At 44.7% G+C, this 21,430-nt stretch overlaps 1 protein-coding gene across 2 annotated transcripts in view; it reads right to left on the bottom strand.

Annotated features, from left to right (window-relative positions):
• The window catches only part of LOC135203163 (transmembrane protein 192-like), a 98,125-nt gene that overhangs the window by 73,052 nt on the left and 3,643 nt on the right, over nucleotides 1–21,430 (bottom strand). For both annotated transcript variants that reach the window (XM_064232850.1, XM_064232851.1), the window contains exons 2-3: nucleotides 1,823–1,969; nucleotides 1,399–1,515 (exon numbers count right to left, since the gene is read on the bottom strand). In XM_064232850.1, coding sequence (XP_064088920.1) covers nucleotides 1,399–1,515; nucleotides 1,823–1,969 — 264 coding nt within the window. The remainder of the gene's footprint in view (nucleotides 1–1,398; nucleotides 1,516–1,822; nucleotides 1,970–21,430) is intronic.

Here is a 21,430-nt window from a genome sequence, read left to right as displayed (position 1 = left end):
CCTCTTCTCTAAAGCTTCTTAGAGGGCGCGAGTCCTTCCGAGAGCTCCAACCTTGCGGGGAGGACGCCTCGGAGGACGAGAAGCAATCTTTCATGATTCGTGCACGTGCACGATCTTTGGCACCTTATCCTGCCGAAGGGACGCCAGATCGGTGGGGGGGGTTTCCCGTAACCCTCCTTCGGTTTTCAACTTGCCCCCTCCTGGTCCCTGGGAGTCCGACAGAGGTTTAGACCTAGAGGCGTTATAGGACCGATCTGACGCCCCTCCACAACACTAGGGGCAAAATCAACATCACTACACTCACAACACTGATTGGAGAGCGAGCACTTTTTCAAGCTTACTTGATGTAACTCCACAATAATAGAAAGGGCATTACTTCTCACAGAACTTCCTCTAGGCCCGTTCCGCCATACCATAGGGTTAGGCAAAAATAAAGTCTACTGGAGGTTAGTAGGTTCATTATCCTAACTTCTGTTACTGTGGAGGAAGACCTCCTGATTCTATCACGCTCTAATTTGCGTACATACGAATCATACGTCTCTTTCGGAATCAGTCAACATTACACTAATTACATTGATCTCTCAACAAAGAAAACATGTAAACGTCATGTATACTAAACGAGTGTCTACCGAAGGTTTCGGTAGCCTCCCCTTACCCGTTGCAGACAACAAAATCTGAAACTAGGCTAACTAGATTCAGACATCATATGCAATGAAAAAATTTTAATTAATTTATGATAGCGTATGCCTAGCCACAAATCCATGTCAATCATTCAAAAAAATAAGTAGGATACTTAAGCGGCTAATGAAGTTTCAAAATCCTAGGCGGAGGTAATGGAAACAGGTGTTTTCACTACCGCGACAGAGAAAAATCTGAATAGAAAATGGGAATGATTCCTGATATCCGCCTCCCAGCGGCGGGAATGGGTACTAACCACCTGGCCGCCCACTGCGTGTGCCGGGAGTTTTGAAATTCTGTCGGACTTCGGAGAATACAGCTATATATATATCTGACAGGTAAGTTTCATGAACAAAATGGGATTTAGGCCAAAGGCCAAGCACTTGGACCTATGAGGTCAATCAGCACTGGGACGGAAATTGAGAGAAGATTTGAAAGGTGACAGGAGGAAAACCTCACAGTTGCACTACGAATCAATTGTTAGGAAAGGGTAGAAATTAAGATGGAAGAAAGAGAATAAGAAAGGAGGTACATTAAATGGAATGAAAGGCATTTCAGCAAGGGGCAGAAGGCATGCTGCAAAGAACCTTACATAAAGTCTACAGTGCACCACATTGAGATGCACTGATGGTACTACCCCCCTATGGGAACAACCCTGCTTTCACAGAGGGAACAAAAGGATGCAAGCATCACAAAACACAGCTCTCGATCTTTACTCACCATAGTAAAAGCCCAAATAATGACATGGAAGTACTGAAGCACAGAAAAGGTATCCGTTGTTCTCTCTTCTTCACGATATAAAACAGGGACAAGAAATCCTCCAGCTGGTAACACAATCTAAAAAGAATAAACAAAAGCTAAATATGAACCTAACTTAATTAATACAACAGAATAAACACCCCTATAAAACAAAGTCTGAAATCTCAAAACAAAAAATTCATAACAAACTTAAAATACATTTCATTATGAAAGGGGTGCAGCCTAGAGTTACAAAATAGTCATAACTGTCCCTATTATATATTTTTTAGCATTAACACCACAGCAATGCATGAGTAAATCCATCATTAATAAAAAAATACTCAAATACATAATCCCTTGTCAATTATTAAACCATTAGGAGAAAAATGTTCGACTTCATTCCTACCAGTAAGAGCAGTTTCCCATAAAGAGCAGGCACAACAGGCAAAGGATAATGATTCTGCTCCTGACCAATGACTAATGGTTCCTGGTCTCCTGTTGCTGTGTTAATGCTGACCTCTCCCCCACCTCCTCCCCCAATGCTGGTGTTACTCTGCAAAAAGATGATGACAATCATGTAATGAGCATATGTGTATAGTAATCAGTAAATACAAGGACTGCAATAAGTATAATCAAAGCATCAAGCAAGTAAGAGAAATGATATTGTTATGATACAATAAAGTTTGTTCATACTTACCTGGCAGATATATATATAGCTGTATTTTCTGAAGTCCGACAGAATTTTAAAAAACTTCCGACACACGCAGTGGTCGGCCAGGTGGTTAGTACCCATTCCCGCCGCTGGGAGGCGGGTATCAGGAACCATTCCCATTTTCTATTCATAATTTTTATTTCCACTGTCCCCTGAGGGGAGGTGGGTGGGTACTTGATTATATATATCTGCCAGGTAAGTATGAACAAACTTTATTGTATCATAACAATATCATTTTGGGGGTTTTCATGAACGTAACCTTCTGTCAAGATATGTATATAGCTGAATCCCACCTTTGGAGGTGGGAAGGAACAGAATAGAAGGATTTTGGGAAACAAATGCATGCAGATGATTTACATCTTGGTTCCACCTGTTAGCATAGCTGGCTTCGTGGTTACTGCCACGTAAGTCTGCTTGTGCTACTAGAGTTGCCAGCGAGGTAGAGACCTATATAGCTGGTGCACTCCATATGATCTGTCAACAGGGGCGAGACCACGACGTGACTAGACCATATTGACCATACCATGAGGGCTAAGAAGTAAAATAAATAAATTATATATATATATAAAATATATAATTATCACCACCTGACCAACCTAGCCAAAGTTAAGGTGTGTTCTAAGGCTTAAGAGTTAAGAAGTCGCCGTTGTCGGCGACTCAACAACTAAATTAAGAGCTCTTCCTAACCATTTTCTACAGGATAGGATGAGTGGTACTTCTTGCCCCCAAGATTGTGTCTGCAGACACGTATGGCCCTAGCGAGCAGCAGATCTCATATGCCATCTTCACATCTCGCAGGGAGTGTGAAGTGAACACAGAGTTGCTTCGCTAAAACATGGTACTCAGGATGTTGCTGAGTGCCATGCTCTGTTGAAATGCTGCGAGGCCGCGCCCTCACCTCGTGAGCATTCAGATAAAAAGATTTCAAATCTTTGTGCAAACACAATGAAGGAGCATTTTTGAAAGAACTCCTTAACACTAAAGCCAGGCTGTTCTTCGATATGGGCAAGTCTGGTCTTTTCGGAACACTGCAGATTGCCCGATGACTTCGACTTTCTTGAGTTTTATGTAGAAAAAACTTGAGAGACCCGACAGGGCACAGGACTCTCTCTGGCTCCTGCCCACTAACTTGTGCCATCCTTGCTTCCAAGCTCCTGGCCCAAGGACAAAACGGGGTTACCATTCTTAGGCCACAACGGATGGGTTAGAGAGCACACCGCCGTTGTGTCTCTAAAGCCAAAACTTGTGACGATGGTTTTAAAATCTCACTAACCCTCTTTGTCGTATCTAGGGTGGTTAGAAGAAGGCCTTCCTGATCACATGCAAGAAGTTAACAGGTAGGAGAGGTTCGAATGCTTTGACATCAAGAACTTCAGACTACGTCTAAGTTCCATATTGAAAGCTTCGATCTGGACATGCACAGTCAGTCCGTCTGTAGTAAAGTCAGGTGACCGACCAGTTGACCAGTCAGACGAATCAAGGACAGCAAGGCTGTACCCTGAAGACCATAAGGCACTATTCTTCGCTGAAGGATGAGTGTCTGGACTGCCTGGGCGATTCAATCTAAGCAAACCTTGGGGGTGTATCAACGCAACCCAACGTCGTCAGCGAATCAACTCCTGACTCGAGCTTCTGGTGCCAGGAGAAAGGAGCGAGGAGCAAAAAAGGCGATTCAGTCCCGAAGGAAGAATGCCTGACAGTCTAACCTGGTCTCATGTTACACGATCATCGGGGGTGTATAAACGCAACCGACTTCGTCAACAAGAAACTCAGGGCTACTATATGTCGCCTGATCTCGCACGAGTGTCTGACTCCGAGAAAACAGGTGAGACAAAAAGTAGATGATGAGCGAGGTTCGAGATTCCACAGAACTCAAAGATCGTGAAGGGCTTTGTTGTTTGACAGACGCAAATCTCTGAGCCCAAATGCCGTCAACAACATATTTGCGTATTCTTTAATAGTTGTGACTGCCAGCTTATCCCATTCTTCAGACGGAAATGGAAGACGGTAATCTTATTCCTGTCAACATCTCGATAGCCTGAACGTAGTCAGACTCAGAGCGGAGATGTATATAGGTAGTAGTATAGGTACCTTTCGAGTTAGAGTAGACCGACTCTCTCGGAAAGGTCCTTGGAAAGTGAACTAGGAAGTATGTGACCTCTGTGAATCCAGGATCCTGAAGGCCAACATGGGGCGATCAGCGTCCTTGTCGCTCCCTGTGACGTCATAAATCCTCTTATTACATTTCCTAAGCGATTGAAAAAAGGGGAAAAGAGACTAAATATCCATCCCCGTTCAATATCATAGGATGGCGTTTAATGGTACCGATCCCGGATCGAGATAAGGGAGCAGAAAAGAAGAAGCCTCTTCGTCCTCAACATATCGAAGAGAAAAGAAAGGCGGGCGTCCCTAAAGTCTCCACAACTCTCAACTTACTTCTAAAGAAAGATTCCACTCGGAAGTCAATAGTTGCTGCCGTCGATCTAGACGATTCGTACGGAATTTTGCAATCCTGTAACGAACCTCTAGAGGATCGTTACATTCTACGCCTGTTGTTATAATAGGCTTTCTCGTAAACTCGAACAAGGACCGAGAGAAGATACTTCTTAAGATATGAGAGAGCTGTGGAATATCAGAGTTGATCTGGACCACTGGTTCCCAAAAACTCGTTACGAGGACTGGAGGGACTACCGAATCGCTTTTACTTCTTTCAGATTAAGATCCAGGACATCTAAACCCCTATCCAGATGTCGGCACCTTCTTTCATCACTCAGGTGATAAACGCTGAGAGATGTTCAGAATCATTCCTAGATCTTGAATAATATTTCAGTTTCCCGGTAGGAAAAAACTGTGGTCTGAATTGCAGTCTATTCGGGGAAACAAACTTCTTCAGGAAGGAAATGGTCCCCAGCAAGCTCATCCATTCCCTCCCCGAGTATGCTTACTTCCCTAATAAGGCTGCGCTTTGCCTAAGCAGGAGAGCATATAAAAGTGCAATGTTGCGGTAGACTCGTAGTTCTATACCGTGCGGTAACGAGCACCGAAAGGATTAAGAGATAACTCTGTTGAACATAGTAAGGCAAAACGAATGCAACGTTTATTCATTCACGTAAGAAATCCCCTCAATCTTAGGCTAAAGTCCGTGATTGTAGGGCAGAGATACAGTTAGTCAGTCAATCCCGCAGGAGAGACGTAACCGCCAGCACAAAGATACGGTTAGTCAGTCAATCCCGCAGGAGAGAGAGACGTAACCTACCGGGCATGACAGCGCCCGATCTGTTACTGGCTCGGTTGGACTGGAGGAGGACAGACACAGCGTGACAGCAGCAGCCAGCAGCTTACGAACGTCGTCTCTTAACTTTATGTCTGGGTTGCCAGCTACCCTATTTTACGAAGAAATAGGTCCGTTATTTTTTGAGCAGAAAGACTCTCAAGGCTGGTGTAATTAATTTAAGCGAAACAGAAAACGCTAAATATATAGATGCGTTTGTGTCGTCAGAACACTACCATACAACGGTAAAAGATAAATCGGAAACTCCTGGAAGGCTGCAGGGAGTAACGATTAAATGTCCTTAAAATAGACAATAGACCTCTCGGTTGCCATCCGAAGAGGTAACTACAGCAAGCGTATATGACTTGAACCAACCAGAAGTAAAATAACGCAAGGCAAAATATGAAACAATTATATCACAATAAAGTTTGTTCATACTTACCTGGCAGACATATATATAGCTGAATTCGGAAATACAGCTACATACATATCTGACAGGCAAGTTTCATGAACAAAACTTAAGAGAATCGAAGCAGTCAGCTCAAGCTTCTTATGTTACTGGAAATAAGCGTTCATTGACGTAGTCTACAAGTCTATTTCTTGTACGAGTCTGCGAATGACGAATGAGAGCTCTTCCGAATCTTGTCAATAAGAGCTTATTCGCTTACGCAATATCAAGTTAATGAGATGTTTGTCAATGAGAACTAACCCATTTACGGGACAAAGAGATATTTTGTCAATGAGGGGATACCCACTTACTTGACAAAACGAAAGTATATTGTCAATGGGGGAAAGTCACTGAATTGACAAAACGTAATCCAGGGAGTCAAGCATTTAATTTTTCCGATTCCCGTCTCAAACGAGGAAGGGGCAAGAATCCTGTTAAGAGACTGGGCTTACGGCAGGTAGAACGACGATGTTCAATTCGGCAGCGTAGTCCCGACTAGAAACTAACAAAAATCTATCATCTGAAAAACCCTTTCAGATGGGCTAAAAAAGCTTGCAAAATTATCCTGGGAAGAGGAAGAAACTCTCCAACCAGCTTCCTCTCCCGTATCACAACTAATGCCTGCTAAAGCTTAAAATTTATTGGCAGTATGGCAAAGGAAGTCCTGTCTTGCGCTTTCCTGAAGAGCGTCCTTTTGATGAGTGCCTTTGCAAGAATCCCACTGAACGTTGCCGAGAGTCCTGACGTGCAGGACATCGAGCCTTACATAACCCGTAACTGCCTTATCGCAAAGTCTTGACTGCGGTAGTGGCAACTTAAATTTATTGGCAGAATGGCAAAGGTTGCGGTAGAGCAAACGAGATCTTCCCTTGAGCTTTCCTTAACTCCATCCACCTATGCGAAAAGCAATATTAATTGACAGAGACCTCTTGAATTCACGAAACCCGATGTCTTGCTGGGTTTAGAAGAAGAAGTTGTCTGTTCACTTTAAACTTCCTCCGAAGCACTGCCTACTTCACATTCTTTGCAGGTGAGGTAGAAGGTATCACCGGAGGTAGAGATAAACATTCTTTAGGCCCATATCTGAAACAAGAGCTTGAAGAGTTCAACAGAAACGTTCAGCCAGGCGACACACCTGGCGTGCGCTGGTGCACGCTCGGCGTCCACTGGAGCGCGCTCGGCGTCCACTGGAGCGCGCTCGGCGTCCACTGGCGCGCAACGGCAGGCCTTGGCGTGCACCCGCGCGCGCCTGGAGTTCCATCGAGCGTCCCGGGCGTCCGCTCTCAAAAGCTTCCTGCTACTATGACTTCTCTTACGTATTTCTCGGTGGAAAGACGGACACGAGTTCAGGCGACGTTCGCCTTCTTACTTCTCACTGAAACGCATAACGAGAGAGAGAGAGAGACGTGAAGCGTCCTCTTCTATAAAGCTTCTATTTAGAGGGCGCGAGTCCTTCCGAAAGCTCCAACCCTGCATGGGGAGGACGCTTCGGAGGACGAGAAGCAATCTTTCAGGATTCGTGCACGCGCACGCACTTTGGCAGTCTGGGGATTTTCATCAGAAACTGCCGAAGGCACGCCAGATCGGTGGGGGTTCCTTGTAACCCTCCTTAGGCTTTCGACATGCTCCCTCCCCGGGTCCTGGGAGTCAAGCAGAGGTCCCGGCCTAGAGGCGAAACGAGGCCGATCTGACGCACCCTCCACTACACAAGGGGTATCACTGCACTTCTGCACTTCACTTTTACTCTCTAAAGCAAGCACTTTCGATCTAAGATACGAATCGAAGAGTATCAGAGAAAGGGCAATTCCTCTACAGACACTGCTTAGGGCCCGAAGGCAACACTGCAGGGTTAGGAGTAACAATTACAGAAGTAGCACTTCACAGCAATGAAGGAGAGCGAGCACCTGTCGTAGACATATTCATAGCCCGTAGGCCATACTACAGGGGTTAGGCAAAATAAAGTCTACAGGAAGGTTAGCAGGTTCACTACCCTGACCTTTTGTTACTGAGTTAATTGCGTTAAATACGAAGCATACGTAACTGCCTTACGGAAATTAGACATGTTTACTGCATTAATTGCGTACATACGAACATACGTCTTCCTTACGGAATTAGACATGTTTACTGATTAATTGCGTACATACTAATTCATGAACGTCTTCCTTACGGAATAGACAAAGTCTCACACTCCTTACATGACAAATCTCAACAAAGAAGCAAGACCCATACCCCTCGTACATACCAAGTGCGGATCTACCGAAGCTTTCGGTAGCCACACCCTATCTTTGCAGACAACCCCGTCTGAAACTAGCCTAACTAGATTCAGATATTTTATGCAAAAATGAATCAAATTCAAATCAATTTAAGATAGCGTATGCCTAGCCACAAATCCCACAAATCCAAGTAAATAAATCAAAAGACAATTAGGATACTTAGCGGCAATGAAGTTTCCAAAATCCTAAGACGGAGGTACTGAAAACAGGTGTTTTCAGCACCAGCGACAGAAAAATTATGAATAGAAAATGGGAATGGTTCCTGATACCCGCCTCCCAGCGGCGGGAATGGGAATGGGGATACTAAACCACCTGGCCGACCACTGCGGTGTGTCGGAAGTTTTTTAAAATTCTGTCGGACTTCAGAAAATACAGCTATATATATATCTGACAGGTAAGTTTCATGAACAAAACAGTAATTACTGTACAGCATTTAAAAATCACTAACATTTATATACTTCAGCGTTTTTATCATTAAATTGCAATGTCTAATCTAATCCACTATTTTAAGGAATCAGATAGTTGCCTGATCTATCGTTTCATATTAAATGTAAAGAGTACAATAATCTCAAATATTGAAAAAATAAATGTATAACAGAGACTGAAATAATACTTAACAGGCCCTAAACGTCACTTCCTTATGTTTTCTAACTTACCTATACATTGGTGTTATGTATGCATGTATGATTGTTGGATTACATTCTTGAAGTACTTTTTTGTTTCTTGTAGCACACTAATCTGTATTAGATTTCTTTACAAATTAATGGTGTTCTAGGTTTGCTCCACTTTAACGATTTCACACTAATAACACCTTTATATGCAACTTTGACTCCACGAAGTATGATGCACATCAACCAAAAATAAATGACAAGCAACAAAATCCCCACTGAAGTCTGAAGACTGATGGTAAAAGATGCTTGTGCATCGCATGAATACCATGAACAGAAAAAACATGCAAGATTTAAGAGGCTTAGAAAAGAAGTACAACTGCCTATATGTTCACTCACTTGCTTCCTCATAATTACTTAAGTAGATGATCATGAGACCAAATTATTTGAGTAGCTAAAGGATAAAACTGGAATTCAATGAGAGAGTAGGAAAGGAAATTTTTAAAATGTAAAAGACAAAAATAAAGCTGGTAACAGTAGGAATGATCAAAATACATTTTACAGATACAGTTCTTGGCAAGGGATTCATATCCTGCATTCTATGTTGTATAAAAATTTGATGATCTAAGCTATACATATATTACTCAACTTATGGAATAGTATTTTCATTGGTTCACCAATCCAATCTATACATCCAATAAATGTGAATTTTTTCAGTTGGTACATTTTTTGAAGTCCCCACTAGACTCTTGAATTCCCCCAATGATAATACCATCAAAGCACAACAAAATAACAAAAAAATGTATTTCTACGGAAGCACTCCGCACGGACTGCAAGGAACGTAACCGCGGATACGACATCCACTAGGGATTGGGGGCCGTGCAATGTATTTTGCTGTGTTTAATACTGGCCCCTGGGGGATTAACTACAGTCGTCCGAATAAATATTACTTGAAATTCTTGTTCAGTAGGTAAAACTGCATAGAAAAACCGCAACTGCCATAGTCTAGGCCACCACGGATAAGTACCCTAGATCTACCCAAAAAAACTAACAGAAATGTTTTTTTTATGCTGGATGGAGTTCTTCGGAAAAATGACCCTTAGCTTTAATCAAAGTCGAAAACTAAGCATTTCTGAAAACAATGATGGTATGGAACATGCAAAGGTCATCAAAAGAAGCAAGAAAAATAAACGTTGTGTGTAGCCTGAGAGGCACTCTGGATGTAAAGTATAAATTTATTACCTGGGCAATTCTACAGAAAAGTTCCGCACAGACTGCAAGGAACGTAACCGCGGATACGACATCCACTAGGGATTGGGGGGCCCAATGTATTTTGCCATGTTAAGACTGGCCCCTGGGGGTTAATTACAGTCGTCCAAATAAATATTACTTAAAATGATATTGTCATGATACAATAAAGTTTTATACATACTTACCTGGCAGATATATACTTAGCTATAGACTCCGTCGTCCCCGACAGAAATTCGAATTTCGCGGCACACGCTACAGGTAGGTCAGGTGATCTACCGCCACTGCTGGCTGGGTGGCAGAACTAGGAACCATCCCATGTTTTTCTAAAACAGATTTGCCTCTTCCACTGTCTCCTGAGGGGAGGCTGTGGGCCATTTAATAGTATATATCTGCCAGGTAAGTATGTATAAAAATGATATTGTTATGATACAATAAAGTTTGTTCATACTTACCTGGCAGATATATATATAGCTGTATTTTCTGAAGTCCGACAGAAATTCAAAAACTTCCGGCACACACAGTGGTCGGCCAGGTGGTTAGTACCCATTCCCGCCGCTGGGAGGCGGGTATCAGGAACCAGTCCCATTTTCTATTCATAATTTTTATTTCCACTGTCCCCTGAGGGGAGGTGGGTGGGTACTTAATTATATATATCTGCCAGGTAAGTATGAACAAACTTTATTGTATCATAACAATATCATTTTGTTCATGAAACTTACCCTGTCAGATATATATATAGCTGAATCCCACCGTTGGAGGTGGGAAGGGACGAATATAAGGATTTTGGATGGGAAAACAAATGCATGCAGATGATTTACATCTTGGTTCCACCTGTTAGCATTGCTGGCTTCGTTGGTTATTGCCACGAATAAAGTTCGCTTGTGCTACTAGAGTGCCAGCGAGGTAGAGACCTATATAGCTGGTGCACTCCAGATGATCTGTCAACAGGGGCGAGACCCACGACGTGACTAGACCATATTGACCATACCATGAGGGCTAAGAAGTAAAATAAAATATGAATATATATATATATAAAATATAAATATCACCACCTGACCAACCTAGCCAAAGTTTAAGGTGTGTTAACTAAGGCTTAAGAGTTAAGAAGTCACCGTTGTCGGCGACTCAACTACTAAATTAAGAGCTCTTCCTAACCATTTTCTACAGGATAGGATGAGTGGTACTACTTGCCCCCAAGATTGTGTCTGCAGACACGTATGGCCCTAGCGAGCAGCAGATCTCATATGTCATCTTCAACATCTCGCAGGGAGTGTGAATTGAACACAGAGTTGCTTCTCTAAAACATGGTACTCAGGATGTTGCTGAGTGCCATGCTCTGTTGAAATGCTTCCGAGGGCCGCGCCCTCACCTCGTGAGCATTCAAATCAAAAGATTTCAAATCTTTGTGCCAACAAACAATGAAGGAGAAAGCTTTTTTGTTTTCAAAGAACTCCTTAACAATAAAGCCAGGGTGTTCTCGATATGGGCAAGTCTGGTCTTTTCGGAACACTGCAGATTGTCCGTACGACTTCGACTTTCTTGAGTTTTATGTAGATAAAACTTGAGAGACCTGACAGGGCACAGGACTCTCTCTGGCTCCTGCCCAATAACTTGTGCCATCCTTGATTCCAAGCTCCTGGCCCAAGAACAAGACGGGTTTCCATTCTTAGGCCACAACGGAAGGCTTAGAGAACGCACCCCTTGTGTTCTCTAATGCCAAAACTTCTGACGATGGCTGAAAACCCTCACTAACCCTCTTTGTCGTATCTAGGGTGGTTAGAAAAGGGCCTTCCTGATCACGTGCAAGAAGTTAACAGGTAGGAGATGTTCGAATGCTTTGACATCAAGAACTTCAGACTATGTCTAAGTTCCATATTGAAAGCTTCGATCTGGACATGCACAGTCAGTCAGTCTGTACTAAAGTCAGGTGACCGACCAGTTGACCAGTCAGCGCATCAAGGACAGCAAGGCTGTACCCTGAAGGACCATAAGGCACTATTCTTCGCTGAAGGATGAGTGTCTGGACTGCCTGGGCGATTCAAGCTAAGCAAACCTTGTGGTATGAACGCAACCCAACGTCGTTAGTGAATCAACTCCTGAGCCACTCCTGACTCGAGCTTCTGGTGCCAGGAGAAAGGAGCGAGGAGCAAAAAGGCGATTCAGTCCCGAAGGACGAATGCCTGACAGTCCAACCTGGTCTCATGTTTAAACGATTCATACGGGGGTGTGTAAACGCAACCGACTTCGTCAACAAGAAACTCAGGGCTACTATGTGTCCTCCTGATCTCGCACGAGTGTCTGACTCCGAGAAAACAGGTGAGACAAAAAGTAGATGGTGTGAGCGAGTTTCGAGATTCCACAGAACTCAAAGATCGTGAAGGGCTTTGTTGTTTGACAGAAGCAAATCTCTGAGCCCAAAGGGCCGTCAACAACATATTTGCGTATTCTTAATAAGTTGTGACTGCCAGCTTATCCCATTCTTCAAATGGTGAAAGGGAAGACGGGCAATCTTATGCCTGTCAACAACTCTCGATAGTCTGAACGTAGTCAGACTCAGAGCGGAGAGGTTATAGGTACCTTTCGTGTTAAAGTAGACCGACTCTCTCGGAAAAGGTCCTTGGAAGGACGTGACCTCTGTGAATCTAGGATCTTGAAGGCCAACATGGGGCGATTAGCGTCATTGTCGCTCCCTGTGATGGTATAAATCATCTTATTACATTTCCTAAGCGTTTGAAAAAGGGGAAAAAAGACTAAACATCCATCCCTGTTCAATATCATAGCGAAGAGATGTATGAAGGACGTCCCTAAAGTCTCCATAACTCTCAACATACTTCTAAAGAAAGATTCCTAACTTCGGAAGTTCAGTAGTTGCTGCCGTCGATCGAGACGATTCGTACGCACTTTTGCAATCCTGTAACGAACCTCTAGAGGATCGTTACATTCTACGTCTGTTGTTATAATAGGCTCTTTCTCGTAACCCGAACAGGGACCGAGAGAAGATACTTCCTAAGATATGAGAGAGCTGTGGAAGATCAGAGTTTGATATGGACACTGGTTCCAAAAACTCGTTTCCAGGACCTGGAGGGACGACAGAATTGCTTCCACTTCTTTCAGATTATGATCCAGGACATCTGAAACCCTCTCCAGATGTCCGGCACCTTCTTTCTATCACCTCAAGTGATACTTAACGCACCGAGAGATGTTCAGAATCATTCCTAGATCTTTAATAAAATTTCAGTTTCCCGTAGGAAAAAACTGTAGAGGTCTGAATTGCAGTCTATTCAGGGAAACAAACTTCTTTAGGAAGGAAATGGTCCCCCAGCAAGCTCATCCATTCCCTCACACAGTATGTTTTACTTCCCAAATAAAAAGGCTGCGCTTTGCCTAAGCAGGAGAGCATATAATAGTGAAATGTTGCGGTAGACTCGTAGTCCTATACCGTGCGGTAACGAGCACCGAAAGGAGTAAGCGATATCTCTGAGAACATAGTAAGGCAAAACGAATGCAATGTTTATTCATTCATGTAAGAAATCCCCTCAATCTAGGCTAAAGTCCAGTGATCGTAGGGCAGAGATACAGTTCAAGTCAGTCAATCCCGCAGGAGAGAGAGACGTAACCTACAGCGCATGACAGCGAAGAGCTGGTACTGCCTCGTTTGGACTGGCGAGAGGACAGTGACAGCAGCAGCTTACGATCGTCGTCTCTTAACTTTATGCCTGGGTTGCCAGCTACCCTATTCTACGAAGAAAAGTAGGTCCGTAATTTTTAGCATAAAGAGACTCTCAAGCTGGTATATTTAAGCGAAACAGAAAACGCAAATATATAGATGCGTTTGTGTCGTCATAACACTACCATACAACGGTAAAAGATAAATCGGAAACTCCTGGAAGGCTGCAGGAGTAACGATTAAATGTCCTTAAATTAATAGACAATAGACCTTCTCGGTTGCCATCCGAAGAGGTAACTACAGCAAGCGTATATGACTTGAGCCAACCAGTAGTAAAATAACGCAAGGCAAAATATGATATTATATTGCAATAAAGTTTTTTCATACTTACCTGGCAGACATATATACTATAGCTGAATTCGGAAAATACAGCTACATACATCTGACAGGCAAGTTTCATAAACAAAACTCAAGAGAATTGAAGCGGACAGCTCAAGCTTCTTATGTTATTGGACATAAGCGTTCATTGACGTAGTCTACAAGTCTTATTTCTTGTACGAGTCTGCGAATGATGAATGAGAGCTCTTCCGAATCTTGTCAATAAGAGCTTATCCGCTTACGCAATATTACAAGTTATGAGAAGTTTTGTCAATGAGAACTAACCATTTACGGGACAAAGACGATAATTTTGTCAATGAGGGGATACCCACTTACTTGACAAAACGATAGTATATTGTCAATGGGGGAAATTCACTGAATTGACAAAACGTAATCCAGGAAGTCGAGCATTTTATTTCCGATTCCCGTCTCAAACGAGGAAGGGGCAAGAATCCTGTTAAGAGACGGCTTACGACAGGTAGAACGACGATGTTCAATTCGGCAGCGTAAGTCCCGACTAGGAACTAACAAAATCTATCATCTGAAAAGCCCTTTCAGATGGGCTAAAAGCTTGCAAAATTATCCTTAAGGAGGAAGAAACTCTCCAACCAGCTTCCTCCCTCCCGTATCAAAATTTATTGGCAGTATGGCAAAGGAAGTCCTGTCTTGCGCTTTCCTCCTGTTTTGATGAGTGCCTTTGCAAGAATCCTACTGAACGTTGCCGGAGAGTCCTGACGTGCAGGACGTCCGAGCTTTTACATAACCCCATAGCTGCCTTAACCGCAAGTCCTTGACTGCGGTAGAGCAAAAGAGATCTTTCCTTGAGCTTTCCATAACTCCATCCAATCCTGGACTTTACGAAAAGCAATATTACTGACAAAGACCTCTATAATTCACGAAACCCGTGGTCTTGCTGGGTTTTCGAAAACGAAGTTGCCTTTTCACTTAAGCTTTCCTCCGAAGCACTGCTTACTTCACATTCTTCGCAGGCGATGTAGAAGGGATCACCGAAGTTAGGTAAAAAATCTTTAGGCCCAAAATCAGCGTTGAAGACTTCAACAGAAACGTTCAGCCAGGCGACACACCTGGCGTGCGCGCTCGGCGTCCACTGACTAGCACGAGCACGCTCGGCGTCCATTGGCGAGCACTCTCGGCGCGCCCCGTCAAGGCCCCCGATCGGCGTCCACTGGCGAGCAGCGAGCACTCTCGGCGCGCCGCTCGCGCTCGGTATCCACTGGCGTGCGCTCGGCCTCGGCGTCTACTGGTGCGCGCTTGGCGTGCACCCGCGCGGCGAGCGCCTGGCGTCCATCGAACGTCCCGTCCAAGCGAGCGTCAAAAAAAAAGCGTGCAGAAAAGCGTCACGCTCCTGACAGGCGTCAATGCAAGCGAAACTGCCTTCAGGGAAAGAGCATTAGACATCTCGGAGAGAAAACCGACTGCACGAAGCAGTCTCAGGTGAAGGGTTGATCGTGTGAGAATACGCGGGGCGAGGGAACGCCTTCTTATTCTCACAGCAACAAAGCTAGGACGTCCGCGCTCAAAAGCGTCCTGCTAATCTGACTAGCTTTTCCCTTTTTCTCGGTGGAAAGACGTACACGAGTTCAGGCGACGTTCGCCTTCTTACTTCTCACTGCAACGCATGACGAGAGAGAGAGAGAGGACGTGAAACGTCCTCTTCTATAAAGCTTCTATTTAGATGGGCGCGAGTCCTTCCGAAAGCTCCAAACCCTGCGCAGGGAGGACGCTTCGGAGGACGAGAAGCAATCCTTCAGGATTCGTGCACGCACTTTGGCAGCCTGGGAGTAACTTCAGGTCTGCCGAAGGCACGTCAGATCGGTGGAGTTCCTCGTAACCCTCCTTCTTGGCTTTCGACATGCTCTCTCCCTGTTCCTGGGAGTTCAAGCAGAGGTCCCGGCCTAGAGGCGAAATAAGGCCGATCTGACGCACCCTCCACTACACAAGGGGCACTGTCACTGCACTTAGCCACTTCACTTTTTGCTCTCCAAAGCCAGCACTTTCGATTCTAAGTTACGAATCTGATAGAGTATCAGAGAAAGGTCAATACCCTCTACAGAAACTGTTTAGGGCCCGAGGCAACATTACAGGGTTAGGAGTAACAACTACAGAAGTAGCACTTTCACCACAATGATAGGAGAAGCGAGCACCTTAGATTCCAAGATACAGATGGAATCTATACGTAAAGGGCATTATCACGAGACATATTTATAGCCCTAGGCCATACTACAGGGTTAGGCAAAATAGTCTACAGGTAGGTTAGCCTACCCTGACTTTGTTTACTGATTATTGCGTACATATGAATCATAACGTCTTCCTTATGGAATTAGACAAAGTCTCACACTCCTTACATGACAAATCTCAACAAAGAAGCAAGACATAGCCCTCGTGCATATCGAGTGCGGAACTACCGAAGCTTTCGGTAGCCACACCCTATCTTAGCAGACAACACCCTCTGAAACTAGCCTAACTAGATTCAGATATACAAAAATGAATCATATTCAAAACAATTTAAGATAGCGTTATGCCTAGCCACAAATCCAAGTCAATAAATCAAAAGACAATTAGGATATTTAGCGGCCATGAAGTTTCCAAAATCCTAAGACGGAGGTACTGAAACAGGTGTTTCAGCCCCGGCGACAGAAAAAATTATGCATAGAAATGGGAATGGGACTGGTTCTGATACCCCGCCTCCCAGCGGCGGGATGGTACTAACCACCTGGCCGACCACTGTGTGTGCCGGAAATTTTTTTGAATTTCTGTGGAACTTCATTGCAAAATACAGCTATATATATATCTGCCAGGTAAGTTTCATGAACAAACTTTATTTTGTATCATGACAATATTCATTTTTATACATTTCAACTTCCCTGGCAGATATATACTTAGCTGATTGGCACCTTTTGGGCGGAGGGTAAGAGACAGCTAATTACTGATAGACAGGGAACAACATACGTTGTAGGTAACAAAAAATATAAGAAACCTTGAGGTTCCTACCTTTGTTCTTTTCGGCGAAAGACTTCCATGGCACTGCCTAGGAGCTTACATCGCCTCAAGGCCTCAGCGAGGTAGTGACTCATGCTAAGAAAAATTCTTGATGGTCTGTCGATGGGGGTCTTATCCACATTTACTGTACAGAACCCAAAGGATCTTTGGTCAATGGGGTCCTATCCACTTACACTGACCAAAACACCTTCTCGCCATATGGGCATCATTAAGTGAGGCATAACCACCGATCCCTGAGTCCTAATACCTTGGGGGTTAGTTACTACCGATTTGAAAGGAGTTATATCCCCCCAACATCCTTTCAAACGAGCCAGGAAAAAATAAAAAACTCAAAACCCAAAACCAATTCTTTTTTAGTTAAAAACAATATTATTTAAGGAATCCAGTACCAGCTTCCCTGTCCCCAGCACAGTATCCCTGCTAATTACATAAGGTCCAAGAGAAAAACATTATTTTCATAAAGTCACTCTGACGTCTTTTAAGTAGTGGGAGGCAAAATACCGAGTTGCAACTCTCAATATGTTGCTGCTAATATGTCTTTCATTGACATATTTCTATTAAAGACTAGGGAAGTTGCAATTGCACGGACTTCGTGTGCTCTAACCCTAAGCAGCTTAAATGTTTCCTCTTGGCATTTCATGTGAGCCTCCGTTATCACATTTCTTACGAAGAATGCTAATGCGTTCTTCGACATTTGCCTCTTCGGGTTCCTTACCGCGCACCATAGGCTCTGATTACAACCTTGAAGTTGACTCTTTCTCTTCAGATAAAACTTCAGTGCTCTGACCGGACAGAGACCGACCGTTCTGTTTCTCTACCCACAAGGGGAGAGAGGCCCTTGATTTCAAACTTCTGGGCCAACGGCTTAGAAGGATTCTCATTCTTGGCCAAAAACAAAGGTTGGAAAGAGACAACAGCAGAATCTCCTCTAAAACCTACCCGAGAGTCTAATGCATGTATCTCACTGACCCTCTTGGCCGTCGCGAGGGTCAAGAGAAAAATGCACTTCCTCGAGAGGTCCCTAAAGGATGCCTTATCAGGTGTTTTTCGAAAGTATTCGAAGAGAGAAAACTGAGGACACATCTAGGTTCCAACTGGAGTAATAAAGGATTTAGACTTTTGTAGTACCAAAGGATCTTATCAAATCCATGAGATCCCCTTATTTGTCTTCTATGTTAAAGGCCCTGTTTCTAAATACAGCCGAGAGCATACTTCTATAACCTTTTTATGGGAGAAACAGCTCTCCTTTTAAACGTGATTCCTCTCTAAGGAGATAAGGAAATCAGCAATTTCGGTCACAGAGGTATCGGAAAAGGGAGGACAGCTTCTTCGACCTACACCATCTACGGAAGACTTCCCACTTCGATTGATAGACCCGCAGAGTAGAGGACCTGCGGGCTCTGGCAATTGCGCTCGCAGCTTTTCGCGAAAAGCCTCTCGCTCTGACAAGTCTTTCGATAGTCGAAAGGCAGTCAGGGAGAGAGCGTGGATGTTTCGTGATATCTCTCGAAGTGGGGTTTGTTTGAGCAGATCTGTCCTCATGGGAAGAGATCTGGGGAAGTCCACCGTCCATTCCAGTACCTCTGGAACCAATCTCGAGCGGGCCAAATATGGGGCGATTAGAGGTCCAAGTTTCGTCGCTTTCCGAGGAACGGAACTTTCTTAACACTTCCCCCAGAATCTTGAACGGGGAAAAAGGGAAAACGCTAGGCATCTATGCCCGACCGAGTCCATGAGAAAAGCATCTATCGCTATTGCTCTTTGGATCTTCTACAATGGAGCAAAAGTTTTCTATCCTTCTGGAGAAACGTGGCGAACAGGTCTATCTGAGGCTTCCCCCAGAGAGGGACCAGAGCTTTCGCAGACTTCGGAGTGTAGGGTCCACTCTGTTGGATAAGGACCTGGTTCTTCCTGCTGAGTCTGTCTGCTCTGACATTTTTTGTCCCTTGTACAAACCTCGTCAGCAATACAAGTGCCTCGTTCCTCTGCCCATATCCAAGAGGGTCTCTGCTATCTTGTATAGTGTAAGCGAGTGAGTCCCCCCCCTGTTTTCGGATGTAAGCCAGAGCCGTGGTATTGTCCGAATTTACCTGGACTACCACCGCCTCTGACCTCCGACTCGAGTATTTCAAGGCTAGATGAACTGCCATAAGTTCTTTTACATTTATATGCCAGGACACCTGTCTCGTGTCCAGGTTCCTGACACTTCCTTCTTTCCTAGAATTGCTCCCCATCCCGTTTCCGAGTGCCGTCGGAAAACAACACTAGGAGGGTTCCGAATCGCAAGGGATATGCCTTCGTTCTTCTGAAGCGGGGTTAACCACCACCTCAGGTCTAATTTTATTTCTTGAAGAATGGGAAACTGATCCGAAAGATCCCCTTTCTTTCTGTCCCACATTCTTTGCAGGTAAAATTGCAGAGGTCTCAGATTGAGCCTCCCTAGGGAAACGAACTGCTCCAGCGACGAAAGGGTGGGTGCCCAGAAGACTTAACCATTCCCTCGCTGAGCTTCGTTCTTTCCCTAAGAAGTTTGATATTTTCTCCAAGCCTCGAGCAATTCTGTCTTGCGATGGAAATGCTCGAAAACCCCGAGAATCCATCTGAATCCCCAGATAGACAATGTCTTGGCTGGGGACCATCTGAGACTTCTCGAGGTTCACGAGCAGTCCGAGTGAGCGAACGAGATTCAACGTCGTTTTTAAGTCCTCCAAACATTGTTGTTTTGACTTGGCCCTTATTAGCCAGTCGTCCAGATAGAGGGATATGTTCACCCCCTCCAGATGAAGCCACCGTGCTACATTCCTCATAAGGTTGGTGAACACTTGAGGAGCCGTAGCCAGGCCGAAGCACATGGCCCTGAATTGAAAGACCCTTCCCTGCATCATGAATCGTAGATATTTCCTCGATGACGGATGAAGAGGGACGTGAAAATATGCGTCTTGTAGATCCAAGGAGGCCATCCAATCTCCTGGACGCAGAGCCGCTAGCACCGATTTGAATGTTTCCATAGAGAACTTCTGTTTCTCTACGAATCGATTCAGTGCGCTCACATCCAGGACAGGTCTCCACCCTCCCGAGGCTTTCGGAACTAGGAACAGTCGATTGTAAAAGCCCTGAGTGTGTGGATCCGGTACTAATTCTATGGCCTCCTTGTCCAACATTTGTTCTACTAATTGCAGAAGGATCTTCCTCTTGACAGGGTCCGCCGTACTTCGCCGACAGTTCTCTCGGAATAGACGTCAAGGGAGGTCATGTCCCTGAAGGGATGAGATATCCTCTCCTCACAATTGAGAGGGACCAGTTGTCCGCCCCTCTCTCGACGTCCATTCTTCTGCAAAATTCAGTAGTCTGGCGCCTACTGGTGTTTTGGAGGACTTGAGGTTCATTTGCTTTTCTTGGTAGGTCTAAAGGCGAAGCCCTACCTCTTCTTTCTGCTCCTCTCTTCTTAAAGGAGGATCTCGAAGATGAACTCCCTCGAAAGGGCGGCTTCGGGACCCGTGTCTCCCCCTTCGTGGCAGGAACAGCTGTCTTCGGCCTTTTGGTTGATTGAACCAGAAGGTCCTGTGTCGCCTTCTCGGTAAGTGAGTGAGAAATATCTTTCACTAACTGAGAAGGGAAAAGCTGGTTAGACAGAGGAGCGTACAGAAGGGACGACCTCTGTGCCGGAGAGACAGCTTTCGTAAGAAAAGAACTGAATACAGTTCTCTTCTTAAGTATTCCCGCCCCGAAAAGGGAGGCCACTTCTCCCGATCCGTCTTGCACTGCTTTATCCATACAAGTCAAAATACTATTAAGGATATCGGGGCTCAGTTGTTCATTGTCTTGTGTCCTCTTGGCCATCACCCCAAGGGACCAGTCCAGAAAGTTGAAAACTTCCAAGACATGGAACAATCCCTTGAGGAGATGGTCCATTTCAGACATTCCCCAAGTTGTCTTGGCTGAAGAAAGAGAGCGTCTCCTTGACGCGTCCACCAGCGTTGAGAAATCTGCCTCTGCAGTCGCTGGGAGGGCGAGTCCCATTGCTTCGCCTGTCTCATACCAGATACCCCTCCTCCCAGAAAGTCTGGAGGGAGGGCAGGTAAAGACAGTCTTTCCCGCCTCCTTCTTGGAGTTAAGTCCAATTTCCAAAAGACTGCAAAGCCTTCTTCATGGAAATTGTCGGCCGGCCGCATCTTCAAGAAGGAGGACGACTTTGCGGTTTTCGCGCTCGTGAACAGCGACCGAGGAGAATGGAGGACGGCAGGACTCAATGAATCTCCAAATTCTTGGAGTAAAAGCGCAGCCCAACGCTTTGTAGTCTGATAGTCCCCGCCGCTTTTTGATCTTCGGTGTCAGAGACATCTTCTAATGCAAGTTCCACCGGAGAATCATTATTAGACGAGGGA

The sequence above is a fragment of the Macrobrachium nipponense genome, chromosome 33, assembly GCF_015104395.2.
Source record: "Macrobrachium nipponense isolate FS-2020 chromosome 33, ASM1510439v2, whole genome shotgun sequence".
Lineage (NCBI taxonomy): Eukaryota > Metazoa > Arthropoda > Malacostraca > Decapoda > Palaemonidae > Macrobrachium > Macrobrachium nipponense.
Note: the sequence above shows the minus strand (reverse complement) of the source record. Positions and strands in the feature narration are given on the sequence as shown.